The sequence below is a fragment of the Mustela nigripes genome, chromosome 14, assembly GCF_022355385.1.
Source record: "Mustela nigripes isolate SB6536 chromosome 14, MUSNIG.SB6536, whole genome shotgun sequence".
NCBI lineage: Eukaryota > Metazoa > Chordata > Mammalia > Carnivora > Mustelidae > Mustela > Mustela nigripes.
Window position 1 is genome coordinate 105,477,306 of NC_081570.1, and position 18,380 is coordinate 105,495,685.

Below are 18,380 nucleotides of genomic sequence, written 5' to 3' on the forward strand. Positions count from 1 at the left end.
CATAATGCAAGATAGGCAGAGGAGAGGGAATTTTTTTCAGTCCAGAAAAAATGCCCATCCCTTCCTCACAACATTTTGCCTGTGAAGAGAGACTGTGCATAAGCCTCAAGTCTGCTTGGTGATTGTAAGTCAGGGACACTGAGAAGGAGGGGGATCTTGTTGTGAGGACTGAGGAGGGAAGGAGAGGAGGGGAGACAGGAAGTTCCTAGGCCAGCTGAGGTTTTTTGTTTTGGTTTGGCTTTTTGCTTGTTTGTTAGCTTGTCTTGGTGGTGGTCACCTCGGGAGTCCTGAACGGATCTAATCTAGGGCTGGGGAATTCAGTGCACCCATTCACCTCAAAACCCACTTTGCCTCTCTTAATCTGGGCAGATCTGGCTGACCAGTCACAACTGAGGATCTAGTCCGTCAGCAAGTGGGTGGGGAATTCAACCCCCTGGGAGAAGAGTTGCTGCAGCGTTGGAGGAGGGCAGAAGGCGGGGTAAGTTTGGTGAGAAACTCTGTAATTTCCTTTTTTACTTTCACAACAATAGTGCAGAATCCAGAATGGATGTCCTCTTCGTAGCCATCCTTGCTGTGCAACTTATCCTAGGTAAGTTCACTTCTCTCCCTGAGCTCTTGGACTAGGTCTTCTATCATAAGTGGGGTGGAAGAAAAGAAAAATGAGGAGAGGGTGAGAGGCGCAATTTGATGGAGGGTGATAACACCCATCTGTGCCAGAGTCCAGTTGGGGGGGGGGGGGGGACCTGGAACATAGAGCCAGGAAAAGGGGAAGAAAGCAGAGTCCTGTCAAAGAAGAGACAAGCTTATGTGGATGGAGCCCCAGATACTTGAAGGTCCTGACAAGAGTGACCTTAGCTCTCCATCACCAGAGTTGAGTAAGATGGAAAGGGACTCCAGAGAGGGTGGAGGAGAGAGGTGGGCTCCTGGAAGATGGTGCAGTCTGAAACTGGTGAGAGAAGCCAGGGTATCTTCTTTCCCAGAGGGCTGGAGAAAAACCGTTATATTAGTAAGGAAACAGAAATGGGGGGGGGGGGGGGGGGGGCCTTTAGGGTAGTGGAGAACTGGCTTCCCTCCGGGAGAGAGTCCCCAAAGTAGCTTGGCTCCTTCCCTCCTTTGTTTCCAGGCTGCCAGGTACTCTCATTGTTTCCTTTTCCTCCAGATTCCTGTGTCATTGCCTGGGGTTCAGGGAGAGCATTCAAGGAGCTTAGGGAAATGTGGAGGCCTGGAGTCCTTGATCTAATCATGCCAAAGCCACATATTTTTAGTCCTGGGAAGGAAGAAAAACTAATGCAGATGGGTCATTTAGTCCAGCTGACTCATTTAAAGAGAGCGGATGTTAAGTGGCTTCTTCAGAATCGTTCTGCTAGTTAGCGGTGAATCCTGAACTAAAACCCAAGTCCAAAAACCTAAGATTTGTGTTTGTGTTAATGTGTGAGACACACCAAGAAGAGAAGGAGGGCTCTCACAAATCCAATACGGTGTGTGGAATACTGGGGAGGCAATTTGGAGTTCTTCTTTCCTGGCACCTCTGCTTCCTACCTTTTTTAGCTTTAGCTCTCATTTTGGGTTTACAGAATGTGAAGGGATTTGTTTTCTCTCTAGGAGTTCCTAAGTTGAAAGGGCATGGAGTAACAGCCCTCATCATAGATATGGAGCCCCAAAGACTGAGAAGGGTTTAGAGGCAGTGAGATAGTAAAACCCTTGGAGGGGGGGGCAGAGAGAAAAGAAATTGATAGAGCTGAGGTCACCTTCTGGTATCCTTATCTTGCTAAGGAGTTCCAGATGCTGCCTGACTTCTGGTCCTTGTCCCCATAGGACAAGAATATGAGGATGAAGAAGGACTGGAAGAGGATGATTATTATCAGGTGGTCTATTATTACACAGTCACTCCCAATTATGGTGAGTATGTAGAAGGCTCTGAGCTATAGCAGGATGCACAGAGGTTTCGGGGAGATTTAGTTCTGAGACTTTGCCTTTCTCTTTGCAATGGGAACAACTAGATCAGAGAGAAATTAGGCTATGAGCAAAGTCCTTATCAAGCCTCATAATGTTATTTCTCAAGCTAGTGATTTTCAATTCTTTGGAAACCAGCTGAAACAATTTGAAGATTTTCAAATTTGTAAATTATTTTCAATACCAGTTTGAAAACATAAATGCAGATACATTCAAAAACATTCTTAACATTCAAGTTCATTAGAATTAGATTACACCAATAAATTTTGCAACTTGAGCAAGTTAAGGTATTCTGAGCAGTTTCTACCTCCTTCCATTTCTTGACCTACTGCTACCTTTTTCATTTGTCACTACTGATTTTTTTCTTCTCCCCAGATGACTTCAGTGCAAATTTCACTGTTGATTACTCCATGTTTGAATCTGAGGACAGACTGGTGAGCGACCTCTACATCTAAGATGGTCAGGATAGTTAACAGTTAAAAAAAGAACTGGGCAGTGTCGAAATATAAATGATTAGCAGGAATGCAAATGAGTTAGTGAAATGGAACTGGGAAAGAGGCCCAAAGCAGACATGTTAACCACAGTTGGGGAAGAGAATAAAACCAGAATTCAGTAGGTTTGAGAAGACATTGAGAGTGAGGGGCACGCCTTGACTCTGGGGAATTGGTGATGGGATAGGGTACATAATCTATGCAAACGTAAGGTAGGGAGGATCCCTGAGCTTAAGTTTTGGGGGGTGGGGGGTGCAGGAGAGAAGGAGTCTAAACAGAAAAACTCTGAGGATGTTGGATGGAAGCAATGATAACTCTGTGTTTCTTTTTTTTTTTTTTTTTTTTTTGATAACTCTGTGTTTCTTGATCCTACTGAGGGCAGAACAGGTTGGATAAGGAGGTAAGGGAAGCAGCAGAGACCACCATTAGCCATGAAACAGAAGGTGCACACACTCAGAAGCCGGAAACAGTGAAACCAATGACAAGGGAACCAGTAAGTGGGTTGGGGATGGCGGGGTGGGGCGGGGTGAGGGGGGCAGTGGTGGATCCCAGGGCTGGTGACAGAGAACAGAGGGAGGGCTGAAATAATAGGCTTCGGTGGAAGAAGGAACCAAATAACTAATATAGCAATGCAGGTGTCTAGCTCAGCTTGGCCATCACACCTCAATTCACACTTACAAAACATTTAGGACAAAATGAAGAGGTTCATATCCATGTTTAATTACATATATATCTGAGAGCATCTGACATAGGCAAGTGTTTTAGTCAGTGGAAGGACAGAAATCAGAATACACTGGCCTCAAAGACTCTTAGAAGGTGAGATATACTTTGAAGAATAGGTAAGCTTTTGAGTGGCAGTAAGTTATGAAAGTAGAAAAATAATTAGAAGGAAGAATGGCAGATGTAAGAGCTACATTGGTGAGGAGACAGAATATGGCATGTTTGGTGGATAGGTATGATTGAAGGAGAAGGTGTATGGGAAATTTTTTAAAAAATTAACCTTTACAAGTCTCCTAATACTTTCTTGGTAATTTCACATAGGGAAAGCAATAGGGCTGAATCACGAGAGAATTTGAAGTGTCAGTGGAGTGGAGAGAGATGCATGAGATTTACATCATTCTGGAAACAATCCATTAAAGACTTGGACTAGGGAAATAGCATTTTGAATGAAGAGGAGAAAAATTAATATTTTGAAGAAAATGCAATGAGCAATAAATGAGGAGAGAGTTGAAATAGCTTACAAGTTTCAAATATGGATGTCTGGGAAAATGGCTGACCAAAAGGGGAACTGTGAAAGGTCAGAATGGTTTAGGACTGAAGTTATAAATTAGGTATTTATATAAATTAGGTATTGGCCAAGCTGAATTTATGGTGACAACCCTATGAGGGTGTTCTAAAGGTAGCTGTCCTAAAGGTAGCTGACCTACATCAGAGCTACAGTTCTAAGGGGCAAAGTCAGAGTTACGAAAGTAGACAAGCTCAATAGAGCCAGTACACAGAAGACCAAAGGCCAATGACTATGCCTGTAGTTAGCAGGAGGAAGAGGAATCAACCAAGGAAATGGAGAAGAACTGATTGAAGGGGTAGGCAGAGAGCCAAGTCTGTATTATAGAATCTAGAGGATAAAGTTTAATATAATCAAGAAAAAGCAACGAAGAGGCCAAAGAAAAGGAGGTCATTGGTAGCTCTAAAGAAAGAAGTTTTAGAGTGGTTAAGCAAAAGTTAAGTTTTTGTGGAGTTAGAGAGGGAGTACCTTGTGAAGAAGGTAAAGGAGAATATAGACCAATTATTTGAGAAATCTGGTAGTGAAAAAAGAGAAGCAACAGCCAGAAAGGGCAAGAGGATCAAAGTGTAGCCTGAATATAGTTGAACACAGATGGGAGGAATCAGTAAGAATGGAAAGTTGGTGATTGATGACAAGGACAAGGAAATATTTTAAGGTATATAGTAGGCTCCATTTAGATTGTAAACTCTCTGAAGAAAGGAGGTCTTTTTTTTTTTTTTTAAGATTTTATTTATTTATTTGACAGACAGAGATCACAAGTAGGCAGAGAGGCAGGCAGAGAGAGAGGAGGAAGCAGGCTCCCTGCCGAGCAGAGAGCTGATGCGGGGCTTGATCCCAGAACCCTGGGATCATGACCTGAGCTGAAGGCAGAGGCTTTAACCCACTGAGCCACCCAGGTGCCCCAAGGAGCAAGGTCTTAATCACACTTAAATCCCCGCTGTAGCACCTGCGCAGTGACTAAGCATAGTGTCATGCACATAACAGATAAAAAAATACACATTGTTGAATGGAGCTGACCCTCCCTGGTATGCTCAGGAGGCTGAAAGGCACAGAGGAAAGGACTCCTCATAGTTAAGGGGAGGAGAGCTGGATCTTTCTCTAAGTTCAGAAGAAAGAAACACTGAGGTCGTATAAAGAGATGGCTATCCTTCCAGAGGGGGAGGAGGGATGATAGGAAGGATGACACTGGCCTACCGTGGGGGAATGTCTGTATTTTAGCAGAGTCCAGATCTGAACGATGCTGTATCCAGTCTGCAGAGTCCTGTTCCCCTCCTCCTGTCCTGGGCCCTCGTTCAGGGGGGGATGTATTTCATGTAGAAGGTGAGAGTGCAGCCACTGGCCTTGGGGGAGTCCATGAAGTAATTTTTTACAAATATCTCTGGCTAGTGTTTCCAGCCTGGTCAATCAATTCTCTGCTGCTTGAAGGTCAAGGGGTCCCCTTTAGAAAAATCCTCTCTAATTTTAAAGAAGTTTAGGAGATGTTGAGGCAAAGACTTTTCAAATGAGAGTCATTACTTTTTTCTGAACTGGGAGAACTTCAGGACCTCCTACAGCAGAAGCAGGTGAAATAGAAGAAACCTCTCCAGATTTCCTTGAGGAATTAAAGCTTGTTCCAGCCAGGAGGTAGTTTAAGATATGGCAGAGGGCATAGTGGGAGGTGCCCTACAACCTGGCAGAGTCAAGAGGCAAAGTTCAGAGGCAGAAGGGGTGGTGGTTGGTTCCCTAAAAGTAGAGGAGAGATGGTGGAGGCAAGAAGGAGGGAAGAGAAGCCTGTGCTATAGGAAAGGGATTTAAAATTGGGATTCTAAATAACTATGGGTGAAGAGATTTACCAGAGGAAGGAATGAGGAGGGGAGGGGACCTATCTTCCAGGAGATGAGGGAAATCTAGCCCAGAATATGAAATCTGGGGAGTTTTCATGGCGGGGGGGGGGGGGGGGGAAGGGCTTCCTGAGCTTCCTGAGCCCCCTATTTTTCCCTTTTTCTTTGCTTTTTTAGGAGAAAGAAGGCTGCTACAACTCTTTTGATGGGGATTTGGGAAGAGGAAATTGGAAGATAAATAAATGAAATAACCTGGTTTCTGTCTACTCCTTCATAAGGGTCTGTTCTAATCTCACAATGCTAAAGAGAGCACCAGGATATGGGGATGGAAGGGTAGAATAGAAAGGGAGTTAGGTGGCAGTAGAATTAGAGGGAATAGTTAGGACTGTGAATAAACCTGAAATGTGAAGAATGGAGAATAGCACCAACAGACAGTTAATTTCATCTAATTCTAATATTTTATTACACATGGTGTTGAGACAGTGTGTTTGGGAAGAGAGTTGAGGTTTTTGTAGAACACTTCTTTCTTTTTATAAAATAAGCACATTGTTAAACATATGTAAAATATTAAAAACTACTTAGAATAGATCTTAAAAATTCACACCCTCCTCCACTTACACCCCCAACCCCCAACAATGTGCCTTTTCCAGCGCTTAATTAGGGCAGGCAGGGACATATTTTAACTCTCTGTCCTCGAGACCCTAATCAGAACTGGTCTGCCCCCTTGCGGTCTCTTAGGTGCCACAACCTCAATCAACCCTCGGTCCCCGAGCCTCTCCTTCGCCGCGCTGTACTTTGAGTACTTGCAAGGGGCACTGAATAGTAAATTCCTGACTCTGTCATCTCCGGACTCGGCACCATCCCTCCTTCCAAGCCTTTCGAATCTTCCCCAGGGAACAAATAAAGGAAACGAAGGTGGACAAATGTCCACTAGGAAATCAGGGACCTACCCATACTTCGTTCCCTGCGCTAGAAGGCACAGAATTCAGGGCGCAGGGGCCGAGGGGCCCGGATAGAAAAGTCAGGAACAACCGAGTTCGGCTTTGACCTCTAGAGTCGTGGCTGGCTGGCATCTGAGCTGGTAACGTGCGTGGCGGGTTATGTAAGGAAAGGGCCAGAGGAGCCGCCCCAGTGGGAGTGCGCGAGAGGACGCGGTGTTCTCGGCGGCAGTCCACACCCTCCTCACCCAGCAGGGCAGGAGGCACCCAACTTGTAGGAGGAGGAGGCGGAGAGGATGAAGCAGAAACCCGAGAGTCACGAGGGCCGCGCGACCCAGAGGGGGAGAGGATACACAGTGGGATACATCCATTCTCTCACTACACGTTGCAGACTCCAGTCGCTGATGGCTTCCACGTGCTGCCCTCGTGAGATGAGGCGCTCAGAGGGGAGGGGAGCAGCCGGGGGGGGGGCTGCTACCGAGGAGGAACCCCGAGTCTCATATCGCAACACGCGAGCCGCAGATCTCACAACCAGTCTGCATACTCCAACCGCACGTCTTCTGCCCACCATCATCCTATTTAACGCCACGGGCTCCGCCCTTTTCCACTCTTTTCCTGTCCTCCTCCTTTTCTCATCACCGGGTCCTGTTCTCAGGCCGCATGTAGGGGCGGGGCACGGAATTATTCCCTTTCAGCCAATCGTCATCTACCTGGATCTCTATTGGCCGAGCCCCTGTAGGCTGTAGCAAATTGAATGTGAACTTCGGTAACAAGAGTCACGTGCCACCGGCTAGACGGCCAATGAGGGTGCGAGGTCTGTGTACGCAGGGGTAAGGCACGTGCCCAGACGCACGTGTCGGGGAGGGGGAAGAGAAGGGGCGGGACCCGTGGGAGAGAGGCGGAGGTGGGCAGCAGAGACCCGCAGAGTTAGAGAAGGAGCAGGAGACAGCCTGGGCTGAGCGGACCGGCACCGGTGAGGAGGCTTGCAGGATAAGGAAGCGAACCGCGCGAGAGGATCAGACCCGGAGGGAGTAGGTTTTGGGACTGAAAGCAGATCTTGGTATTGGGAAGGATAGCATCACGTGGCAGACGCGACTGTAGAGGGTCCCGGCTCAGAGATCCAGATCAGAAAGATTGGGAAGAGGCGGGAGGGTCCTGTGGGGGTGGTCCCTACGGGGTCACTCGTCCCTACAGCTGTGTGGGTTACTGGGGATTTAGGGTTCTCCAATAGCCTTCACTGCAGGGTCAGGCTGGGAACAGACCCGGTGAACAACTGTCAGGGGACAGTGTCAAGTCGGTTTTTACTCTGAACAGAGGGGAGGGAAGAACAGTCTGTATCATACTGAGAAACTGTTCTGCGGAGGCCAGAGGGTTAGTCCAGGTTCTTAACTGAAGGGGGGGCGGGCAGGAGGAGGAGATGATTTTTTCTATTGTCTCTGAGACATGTAATGCTGGGGAGGAGAGAAGAGGTATTACCGTCCCACACAGTACACCCCAGTCTCCCAATCCATTTCCTAATTTCCAGGTTATGGTTACAAACTCCCTCGCTTTGCTCTTCAGTTGCAGGTTCCGATTTTTGGGTACTCCGGCAGTTGCTCTCCAGCCCCTGCTTCTGAACCTATGGATTCTCCAGCTAGCGTTTCCTCCTGTTCTTCCTACTCTCTCTCTTCCTCTTTTTCCACCTCCCCAGTGAACAGTGGCCTCCTCTCCGATAGTGAGGGGGAGGACAAGGAGACCCATGACCCCATGTCCGACCCTGTCGGGCAAAGGGGAGGTTCTCGGCCCAGCCCTGGTCCTATCCGCTGCAAGCAACGGCCCAAGGTTTCCAGCAACCAACATACAGTATCTCACTTGGAACAACGGGGCTTGGCCTCTCCTTTGGCAGGATCTGGGGTCAAAAGATCAAGAGATGGTGAATTACAGCCCAACATAAACATCCAGGGTTGTACCACAGAAGGAGACTTGCTTTTTGCTCAGAAGGTAAGAGAAAGCAGGAGAAAGGAGACAATACTAGAATGACTTAGCATCCAGATTGTTAGTAAGGACCCTATGAAGATAATGTTGGTTCCCAGATTTGGAGGTGGGGAGGAATTCTCAGTCCTCTCACAGCCTTTGTCCTGTTTTCCTACAGTGTAAAGAGCTTCAAGGATTCATTCGCCCTCTCACAGACCTACTGAATGGGCTGAAGACAGGTCGATTTGAGAGAGGTAATTATCTGATTAGTTGCGATTCTGGGCTAGGTTCATCTCTTTCTCTTTCTCTCAATGTTTTAAATGTGTATTTCTCTTAAACCTTCATAGGATACATTATTACCTTTCTGCATCTGTGATTTAATTTCTTTAGGTGCATTTATTCTAACCCTGTTCTGTCCTTCCTTTCCCTGACGAAATTCTTGAATCTCAACCCCTGATGCCTTTCTCTCTCCCTGACCCCAGGATTGAGCAGTTTCCAGCAGAGTGTGGCAATGGATAGAATCCAGCGTATTGTAGGTGTTTTGCAGAAGCCACAGATGGGGTAAGTTCCCCTGGTTCTTTCCTCGGTACTTCGTAAAAAAGGAGATATCTATAATCCTGTCTTGTTGCTTTTTCACAGTTAATGGCTTTTTAAAGAAATGTCTTTTTCACAGGGAACGTTACCTAGGAACCTTGCTACAGGTAGAAGGGATGTTAAAGACTTGGTTTCCTCATATAGCTGCCCAAAAGTCATCATTGGGTAATAGCAGGCATCAGCTGACCAAGGTGAGAACTTGTAAAACTGAGGGGGGGGGGGGGGGAAATAAGGAAACAAAGTGTACCTGCAGAAATGGGTTCCTTCTTCTGTTTTCTCTTGAGTCTTTTCCTCTTTTACAACAGGTTTCCTTTCAGGGGAGGGAATGCCTCACCTTCCAACACTGTCTTGATTCCTGTATGGTTTTTGTTCTGTTTTGTTCTGATCACTACAAAGAACTTCATGAAGTTTAACCCTATCCTTCATGTTGCAGCTTATCTTCTTTCTGCATAGATACAGAAGGCTTTTCACCTGGTCAAATGAGTGATGCAGGAAGAGTTCTTAGCTTTTCTCTATAAATCCTTTCTTCTCTGTTGCCCTAAAACTCTTTCCTTCTCCCTCTTTTTACTCCTACCCAAGTATCCTTGTACCAAATCCTCTGGAAGGGTGGGCTTCAAGGACTGGTCATTATAAGTATATCACTGGGAGGGGAGGAGGGCTGTCATGTGTGCATAGAAGGACCTGTGTGGAAGTGACCACACAGGTGGTCAAATAATAGGATATTTGTGCCTTCAAATAATAGGCTATTTATTATCTCCGCGAATGACAGGGAGGGTAAAATCTCCTATAGATAATGGACAGTCCTTCTTGTATTCTATTAACCATAGTCATTATTGCTGTGGGAATAACTCACTTAAAAATAAGCAAGGGATCCTGGGTAGCTCAGTCATTAAGCATCTGCCTTCGGCTCAGGCCATGGTCCCAGGGTCCTGGGATCGAGCCAGGAACCCCGAGCCCCACACTGGGCTCCTGGCTCAGCGAGGAGCCTGCTTCTCCCTCTCCCACTCCCCCAGCTTGTGTTCCCTCTCCCACTGTGTCTCTGTCAAATAAATAAAATCTTTAAAAAAAATAAGCAGGAGGATGTTGCCCGCATATTAACTTACATTTAAGAAACTCAACAAAGGGAAATTAAAATTTAAAATACAGAAATTGGGCGCCTGGGTGGCTCAGTGGGTTAAGCCGCTGCCTTCGGCTCAGGTCATGATCTCAGGGTCCTGGGATCGAGTCCCGCATCGGGCTCTCTGCTCAGCAGGGAGCCTGCTTCCCTTCCTCTCTCTCTGCCTGCCTCTCTGCCTACTTGTGATCTCTCTCTCTGTCAAATAAATAAATAAATCTTTAAAAAAAAATCTTTAAAAATAAATAAAATAAAATACAGAAATTGGTGAATGATGATTCCAACTAAAAATAGACTTTTAAGAAAGAAGCTCCAAAACGAATTATTTTAAAAACAATGAGAACCTATGGAACTGTTTGTTTTATTTTGCCTGTCTGAATGTCCAGTGCCTGATATAGTGTGTGGTACATAACAAGCCTTCAAGTATTGGTTCAGTAAATGAAAGTATAATTAGGTTATTAAAACTTTTAATCATTGCCTGGCAGAAAATGAGCTGTTGCATAAAACGAGGTATGTTTCCATTGCAAAGAGTCCCCAGGGAAAGAAAAGTTTTAAGCAACCAAGTGGAATTAATCTGAAAGCTCTCTCACATATTTTTTTTCTTCTTGTCTCCCCTTTCTAGCATTTTTCGAGCCACCACAGTTCCTCAGCTGCTTCCTCTCCTGCACCTCCCATGGAAAAGACGGACCATACACAGCTAGGACATCTACTGTTGAAACCAAAGCAGCCTTGGCATCTCACTGAATGGCCAACTATGCACCTGACTTGGATCCACACCACTCCAATTTGCAACCCCCCCCCTCAGTTCCCCAGGTACCCTTTCCTTTAGCCATGGTCCTTTAGGCACTGGAGCCAGCATTGGTGTCATCCTTTTTGTCCAGCATGGAGTGCAGCCCTTCACCCACTCTGCCCCAGCCTCTCCAGTTCCACCCACTACAGTGTCTCCTGTCATCCCTGGTGATCCTAAGAAACTCTCTGGAGATGGACCTTATTGCCACCACTTGCCAGTAACTCTGCCACCAGACTGGGGCTGTACCCAATCTGGTCCTAGTCTACCCACCATGGTCAGAGAGATGACTGTGGGACAGCTAGAGCAGTGGAGAAGCCATCCTCCAGTTGCTCCTGATGTCCATTCTCTCAACCCCTAATCCAGGACTTGAGACTGTGGTTTCCGATTTGTGTAAATATATGTCTCTGTCATCTATTTTTTTTTTTTACTTTTAATGTGTGCATTTGTGTTGAGAGAAGTCCTTTTTGATTAAAGAAATTTTATACCTAAACAGTTTGTTGATTGAAGGAAGTTGCAACTTTCTGCTCTAAGTACCAGTATCGATCCTCTGAGCTGCAGAGAAGAAAGGGGGTGGGAATGTTTGTGACAGTGAGCTCCAGCAAGTTATATATATATATATATATATTTTTAAAGATTTTATTTATTTATTTGACAGAGAGAGAGATCTCAAGTAGGCAAAGAGGAAGGCAGAGAGAGAGGAGGAAGCAGGCTCCCCACTGAGAAGAGAGCCCGATGTGGGGCTCAATCCAAGGACCCTGGGATCATGACCTGAACAGAAGGCAGAAGCTTAAGCCACTGAGCCACCCAGGCGCCCATATATATATATTTTTTTAGATTTTATTTATTTATTTATTTATTTATTTATTTATTTATTTATTATTTTGAGAGAAAGAGAACATGAGAAGGGATAAGGTCAGAGGGAGACGCAGACTCCCCTCCAAGCAGGGAGCCCGATGCGGTTCTTTATCCCAGGACTCCAGGATCATGACCTGAGCTGAAGGCAGTTGCTCAACCAACTGAGCCACCCAGGCACCTGAGCTCCAGCAAGTTAGAAGTCTGGATGGGATTATAAAAATTCTGTGGACAAAAATGATGACAAAAGTCCTCTCTGTGGAGAGCAAATGAGACTACAGCTGGTTTCCTAGGGACCACTCCTGGGACGGTTACAGGGTTTGGAATTGGACTTGTGTTTTCATTTAGTCTCAGAGACTAGTACCTTTCCCTTTTGTAGTCTTCCAGCTGGCCCAGACTAGCAGATTCTCCTCTGGGATAGCTCTCTGTTTTGATGAGAGCTGTTGATGCTTGTGGATAAATGCATATGTCATCTTCTGTGGGCAGAGGAGGGACACAAGAACCAGAACACCCTGGGGCGTCTGGGTGGCTCAGTGGGTTAAAGCCTCTGCCTTTGGCTCAGGTCATGATCCGAGGGTCCTGGGATTGAGCCCTACATCGGGCTCTCTGCTCAGTGGGGAGCCTGCGTTCCACTCTCTCTGTCTCTGCCTGCCTCTCTGCCTACTTGTGATCTCTGTCTGTCAAATAAATAAATAAAAATCTAAAAAAAAAAAAAAAAAAAGAACCAGAACACCCACTGTCATTGTCTGTTTCAAAGAGGAAGTGGTGCCCTAGAACTGTCTGAATGGGGAGTCTCCTCAGACACTGGGCCACATCTTTTTTCAAAAAGCTGCAGGAGGGGCACCAGCATGGCTCAATCTGTCAAGCTTAAGCATCCGACTCTAGATTTTGGCTCCCGTCATGATCTCAGGGTTGTGAAATCAAACCCCATGCTGGGTATAGAGCCTACTTGAGAGTCTCTCTCTCCCTCTCCCTCTGCCCTTCCCCCACTAAAATATATAAATCAATCTTAAAAAAAAAAAAAAGGCTGCAACTAAATGTATGCAAGAGTAAAGAAAGCTACTGAGCGTTATCAGGAGGCAAACATGACAGTCTGTTAATTTATCTATATCTACCTTTCTCTGTATATCACACTGACTCATTTGTCCCAGTTTCCACCAAAACCATGTCTTCTCCCATCCTAAGCCTTGGCAGTGTATCAGACTACTTGGTCATTTTAGTTATTGTTTATTGGCTACTTAGCATGTTTCTCACAGCTAGTTATACATCTTTCCCCTATTTCTCAAGTCCCTGTTCTCAGGGAACAATTGTCTTTGGTTTCAGAGAACATGACCTCCTTTCTATTTCATTTCATTTCATATTTCATTTCATTCATTTTATATGGAACATGAGCAGAAAGAGGGCCAGAGGGAGAGGGAGAAGCAGACTCCCTGCTAAGCAAGGAGCCGCATGCAGGGCTCAATCCCAGGACCCCTGAGATCATGACCTGAGCCAAAAGCAGATGCTTAACCAATTGAGCCCCCAGGCTTGCCGCATGACCTCCTTTCTAAGGCAAACCTCTCCGTTTGTGCTCTGCATTACCTTTCTCCTCTGGAACTTTTGCTGTATCATTTATTCCCTCTTTATCTTGTAACTTCACATTGTTCTTGAATTATTTATTTTTTTCTCCTACATATAATATTTATTCCTCCCACAAGTGAGACCAGGTCTCCCCTTCTGGAAAACATCTCTTGAGTCTGATTGTCCTCCTTCTCCTCTTTTCCTCAAGGATCCAGGGATCCTTGAGATCCTAGGATCCAGCCCTGTGTTGGGTTCCCGGCTCAGCCAGGAATCTTCTGCTTCCTCTGCCCCTTCCTCATTCTCCACCCCGCCCCCCAACCTGGCTCATGTTTGCTCTCTCTCTTTCTCTCTCAAATGAGTAAATAAGGGGCGCCTGGGTGGCTCAGTGGGTTAAGCCGCTGCCTTCGGCTCAGGTCATGATCTCAGAGTCCTGGGATCGAGTCCCGCATCGGGCTCTCTGCTCAGCGGAGAGCCTGCTTCCCTCTCTCTCTCTGCCTGCCTCTCCATCTACTTGTGATTTCTCTCTGTCAAATAAATAAATAAAATCTTTAAAATTAAAAAAAATGAGTAAATAAAATCTTTTTTAAAAATTAAAAAAGAAAAGATTTTATCTATCAAAGAGAGCATGCACACACAAGCAGCAGGGAGGGGCAGAGGGAGAAGCAGACTCCATACGAGCAGGGAGCCCAATGCAGGGGCTTGAACCCAGGATCCTGAGATCATGACCCAAACCTAAAGGCAGACAGTTAAAGCACTGAGCCACTCAGGAGCCTCCAGGATCAGGTATTCTAATGTAGCTTCCACTAAATCAATAGTCCAAGCACAAAGTCTATTTGCTTCAAGCTCTCTGTAGCATTTGACATTCTTGATGCTACCTACTGAAACTCTCCTCCCTTGGATCCCATGACAGCACACTATCTTAATCCTCCTCTTACCTACCTGGCAGCAACTTCCCTATTCCTTAATGGCCCCACTTCTGCCTGCTCTAGAGAGTGGGTATTCCCTTAGGTTCAGTCCTTGATCCTCTACTCTTCTCTGACTATATTCTTTCACTTAAAGATTTCATCTCTCATGGTTTTATTGCCTCAACTTTGAAGACTTCTGAATCCCCATTTCTAGTCCCACTCTCTCCCCTGGAAGACATACTGAAAGTCTACATCTCTGCTGAACAATTCTATTTATATGTTATTGACACCTAAATACTGTTGAAAATTTCAGCATTTTAGAGCCAAGAGTTATCATTCACTCCCCTAATTTTTTATTTTTATTTTTTAAAGATTTTATTTATTTGACAGAGAGAGACATAGCGAGAGAAGGAACACAGCAGAGGGGGAGGAGAGGGAGAAGCAGCTCCCTGAGCAGGGAGTGCTCCCCACTGAGCAGGGAGCCCAATGTGGGGCTTGATCCCAGGACCCTGGGATCATGACCGGAGACAAAGGCAGATGCTGACACTTAACGACTGAGCCATCCAGGCACACCATCACCTCCCTAATTTTTTAGATGAGGAAATTTTGGTGGCTTGTGCAAGACAACACAACATGGGTATAGAACTCTGGGTTTCCAGTCTGGTGCTTTTTCCAGAAGTCACCGATCAAAATATTATCTTTCCTTTAAAGATGTCCTGTTCTTCCTTTTTATACGCTTTTTCTTCTGTTAACACTATCTATGCTACCATCGTTTTTTCTAGATAACAACTTCAAACTTCGTGCCATTCAGTCACCAAATCCTATATATATATTTTTTTTTCTTAAGATTTTATTTGTCAGAGGAGAGCATAAGCAGAGGGAGAAGCAGGCTTCCTGCTGAGCAAGGAATCTGATGCGGGGACTCAATCCCAGGACCCTGGCATCTGGACCGACCTGAAGGCAGAGGTTCAACCTACTGAGCCACCCAGGGGTCCCACCAAATCCTTTTTGTTCCGTATTTGGGATGTCTCTTTTTTTTTTTTTTTTAAGAGTTTTTTTTTTTTTTTAGATTTTTATTTATTTATTGGACAGAGAGATCACAAGTAGGCAGAGAGGCAGGCAGAGTGAGAGGAGGAAGCAGGCTCCCCGCTGAGCAGAGAGCCCGATGTGGGGCTTGATCCCAGCACCCTGGGATCATGACCCGAGCCGAAGGCAAAGGCTTAACCCACTGAGCCACCCAGATGCCCCTGGAATGTCTCTTAAAATCCATTTCTTCCTACCCATTTCATTGCCACATCTTTGGCCTAAACTTTAATTATAACATTAGTCTCTCTTACTTTTAATCCCTTCTCACTGATACCAGAGTACTTTTCCTAGAACAGTGTTTTGCATGTCATTTCCTTTTTTTTTTTTTTTAAGATATAATTTATTTGACAGAGATCACAAGTAGGCAGAGAGGCAAGCAGAGAGAGAGAGAGGGAGGCAGTCTCCCCGTTGAGCAGAGAGCCCCATGCAGGGCTCGATCCCAGGACCCCAGGATCATGACCTGAGCCAAAGGCAGAGGCTTTAACCCACTGAGCCACCCAGGTGCCCCTTCCTTTTTCTTTTTTAAATAAAGATTTTTAAAAATTTATTTTTATTTATTTGACAGACAGAGATCACAAGTAGGCAGAGAGGCAGGCAGAGAGAGAGGAGGGGAAGCAGGCTCCCTGACAAGCAGAGAGCCCGATGCAGGGCTCTATCCCAGGACGCTGGGATCATGACCTGAGCTGAAGGCAGAGGCTTTAACTCACTGAGCCACCCAGGCGCCCCTTAAATAAAGATTTTATTTATTTATTTGACAGAGATCACAAATAGGCAAAGAGGCAGACAGAGAGAGGGGGAAGCAATCTCCTTGCTGAGGGAGCCTGATGTGGGCCTCGATCCCAGGACCCTGAGATCATGACCCCAGCTGAAGGCAGAGGCTTAACCCACTGAGCCACCCAGGTGCCCCCGTATGTTATTTCCTATTCAAATTGTTCAACAGCTCCTCAGTGCTTTGAGAAGTTCAAAGCCTTTAGTCAAAGTCTTTGTTTCTCCTTCTGTTCCCCTACTTGATACCTCTGTTCACTTTATTCACCCTTGATGAACAGTTAAGACTTTTTAACTCTAAACCTTTGTTCATGCTCATCACCTTGCCCAGCCTTTCTTGCTTCTGTCAATTAAACCTTACCCCCTTTTAAGAGACTAACTCAAGTCCTTCTACTAATTACTTTCTCCACTAAACATGATATATAAGCTGTCTTTGGCCCTTTATTTCAACAAATGAGACCATGCACATAAAGTGCCCATACAGGTTTTGGAATATAACAGATTCTCAAAAACGTTACTTTCCCTCTTCTTTTATTTTATTTTATTTTTTTAAGATTTTATTTATTTATTTGACAGAGAGAAATCACAAGTAGATGAAGAGGCAGGCAGAGAGAGAGAGAGGGAAGCAGGCTTCCTGCTGAGCAGAGAGCCCGATGCGGGACTCGATCCCAGGACCCTGGGATCACGACCTGAGCTGAAGGCAGTGGCTTAACCCACTGAGCCACCCAGGCGCCCCATCCCTCTTCTTTTATTTAAAAAAAATTATTTTATCTCATTTGATTCCCATGACAAATTTTTTTCCCATGACAAATGTTGTGTGATTAAAGGCAACTACCCAAATCTACCATTGTTGCCCAGACCAGTCATATCTAATATATGTAAACAAATGAGCACAACTGTGTTCTAATAAGGTTTTATTTACAAAAACAGGAGTGAGGGGCACCTGGGTGACTCAGTCATTAAGCGTCTCAGGTCATGATTCCAGGGTCCTGGGATTGACCCTGCATTGGGCTCCCTGCTCCCCATGGGAAGCCAGCTTCTCCCTCTCACTCTCCCCCTGGTTGTGTTCCCTCTCTCGCTGTGTCTCTCTGTCAAATAAATTGATATATATTTTTAAAAATCTCTGCTTTAGGGGCACCCGCGTGGCTCAGTGGGTTAAAGCCTCTGCTTTCTGCTCAGGTCATGATCCCAGGGTCCTGGGATGGAGCCTGGTATCCAGCTCTCCGCTCAGCAGGGAGCCTGCATCCCCCTCTCTATCTGCTTGCCTCTCTGCCTACTTGTGATCTGTCAAATAAACGGATAAAATCTTAAAAAAAAAAAAAAGATTTTATTTATTTGTCAGAGAGAAAGAGAGCGCGCGATAGAGCAGGGAGGAGTGCAGAGGGAGAAGCAGGCTCCCCGCTGAGCAAGGTGCCCTGTGTGGGACACTTGAGCGCCTTTCTTTTTTTGTCTTTCTCTACTGTTTTCCAGTAGCCACTAGATCTGAATTTATGTGAATAACCACAGATGGATATGTTAAGTAACATATGAATAAAAGAAAAGCTGTTTCCACAGTGAAGAAATAAAGGAAATACTACTACTAGGTCTCACTGGGAGGCTAAATGGATAGTAGTCCTAAAAGTCTTCAACTCAGGCGCGTGGTTGGCTGAGTCCGTGGAGCAGCGGACTCGATCTCGGGGATGGGGGTTGGGGGGCTTGGAGGGGACTGGGGGGGAAGTGGGTGGGTTCAAGCCCCACCTTTGGTGTGGAGATTGCTTAAGAACAAAATCTTAATTTAAAAAAAGAAAGAAAGAAAAAAGAAAAGTCTTCGATTCTAAAACCTCAGGCGTTTCCTAATTCTTTGTTTAGTAATCTCACTTTATTTAGTGAAATGCCTGGGCAGATGATGTTTTGAGAAAGTCATGTTATGTTCATTCCGTCTCTTTTCCTTAGTTTTTAAGCAGATGAGGGGCGTGAAGCTGTTTTTTCCGGAGAGCAGATCTCAAAGAATCTGGTCCTTTGAGAAAACAGGAAGCATGTTCAGGAAGCTTTGCCTATTTCTCTCATTTTCCTTCCAGAAAAATAAGTGACTTAAATATCTATTACAGATTTGATAGGATTAGGGGTAGGGAATCGCGCTGACCTTCTGAGACCGAGAGATGAGAAAACGAGGAACCTGTTTTGGGCGAGTTTAAGGCAACGAATATCAAGTGTAGAGTCCGGGCTGGAGGTATTGGGGTGGAGGGCATGGAGAAGCCATCAGCTGGAGCCAGGAAGAATGTTGCCATGGTTTCC

The 18,380-nt window shown here is 45.5% G+C and overlaps 2 protein-coding genes across 4 annotated transcripts; both read left to right on the forward strand.

Moving 5' to 3' along the window:
- The first annotated feature begins 484 nt into the window (after positions 1-484).
- C14H1orf54 (chromosome 14 C1orf54 homolog) lies at positions 485-5,805 on the forward strand. 3 transcript variants are annotated; one of them, XM_059374496.1, is made up of 6 exons: positions 485-589; positions 1,816-1,899; positions 2,329-2,387; positions 2,827-2,937; positions 4,951-5,049; positions 5,727-5,805. In XM_059374496.1, exons 1-5 carry the CDS (start codon positions 544-546, stop codon positions 5,044-5,046), a joined length of 396 nt encoding a protein of 131 aa, XP_059230479.1. In that variant the 5' UTR covers positions 485-543; the 3' UTR covers positions 5,047-5,049; positions 5,727-5,805. The 3 variants fall into 3 exon arrangements, with proteins under 3 accessions (XP_059230479.1, XP_059230480.1, XP_059230478.1); XM_059374495.1 differs by having other exon boundaries at positions 486-589; positions 4,948-5,049; XM_059374497.1 differs by lacking the exon at positions 4,951-5,049.
- A 1,564-nt stretch (positions 5,806-7,369) lies between these two features.
- On the forward strand, positions 7,370-11,428 carry CIART (circadian associated repressor of transcription). Its single transcript, XM_059374498.1, is given in 7 exon segments — positions 7,370-7,460; positions 8,048-8,467; positions 8,619-8,694; positions 8,923-9,001; positions 9,114-9,225; positions 10,771-10,941; positions 10,943-11,428. Coding segments are annotated over 6 exon segments (1,152 nt in total). The 5' UTR covers positions 7,370-7,460; positions 8,048-8,107; the 3' UTR covers positions 11,297-11,428.
- The last annotated feature ends 6,952 nt before the right edge of the window (positions 11,429-18,380 follow it).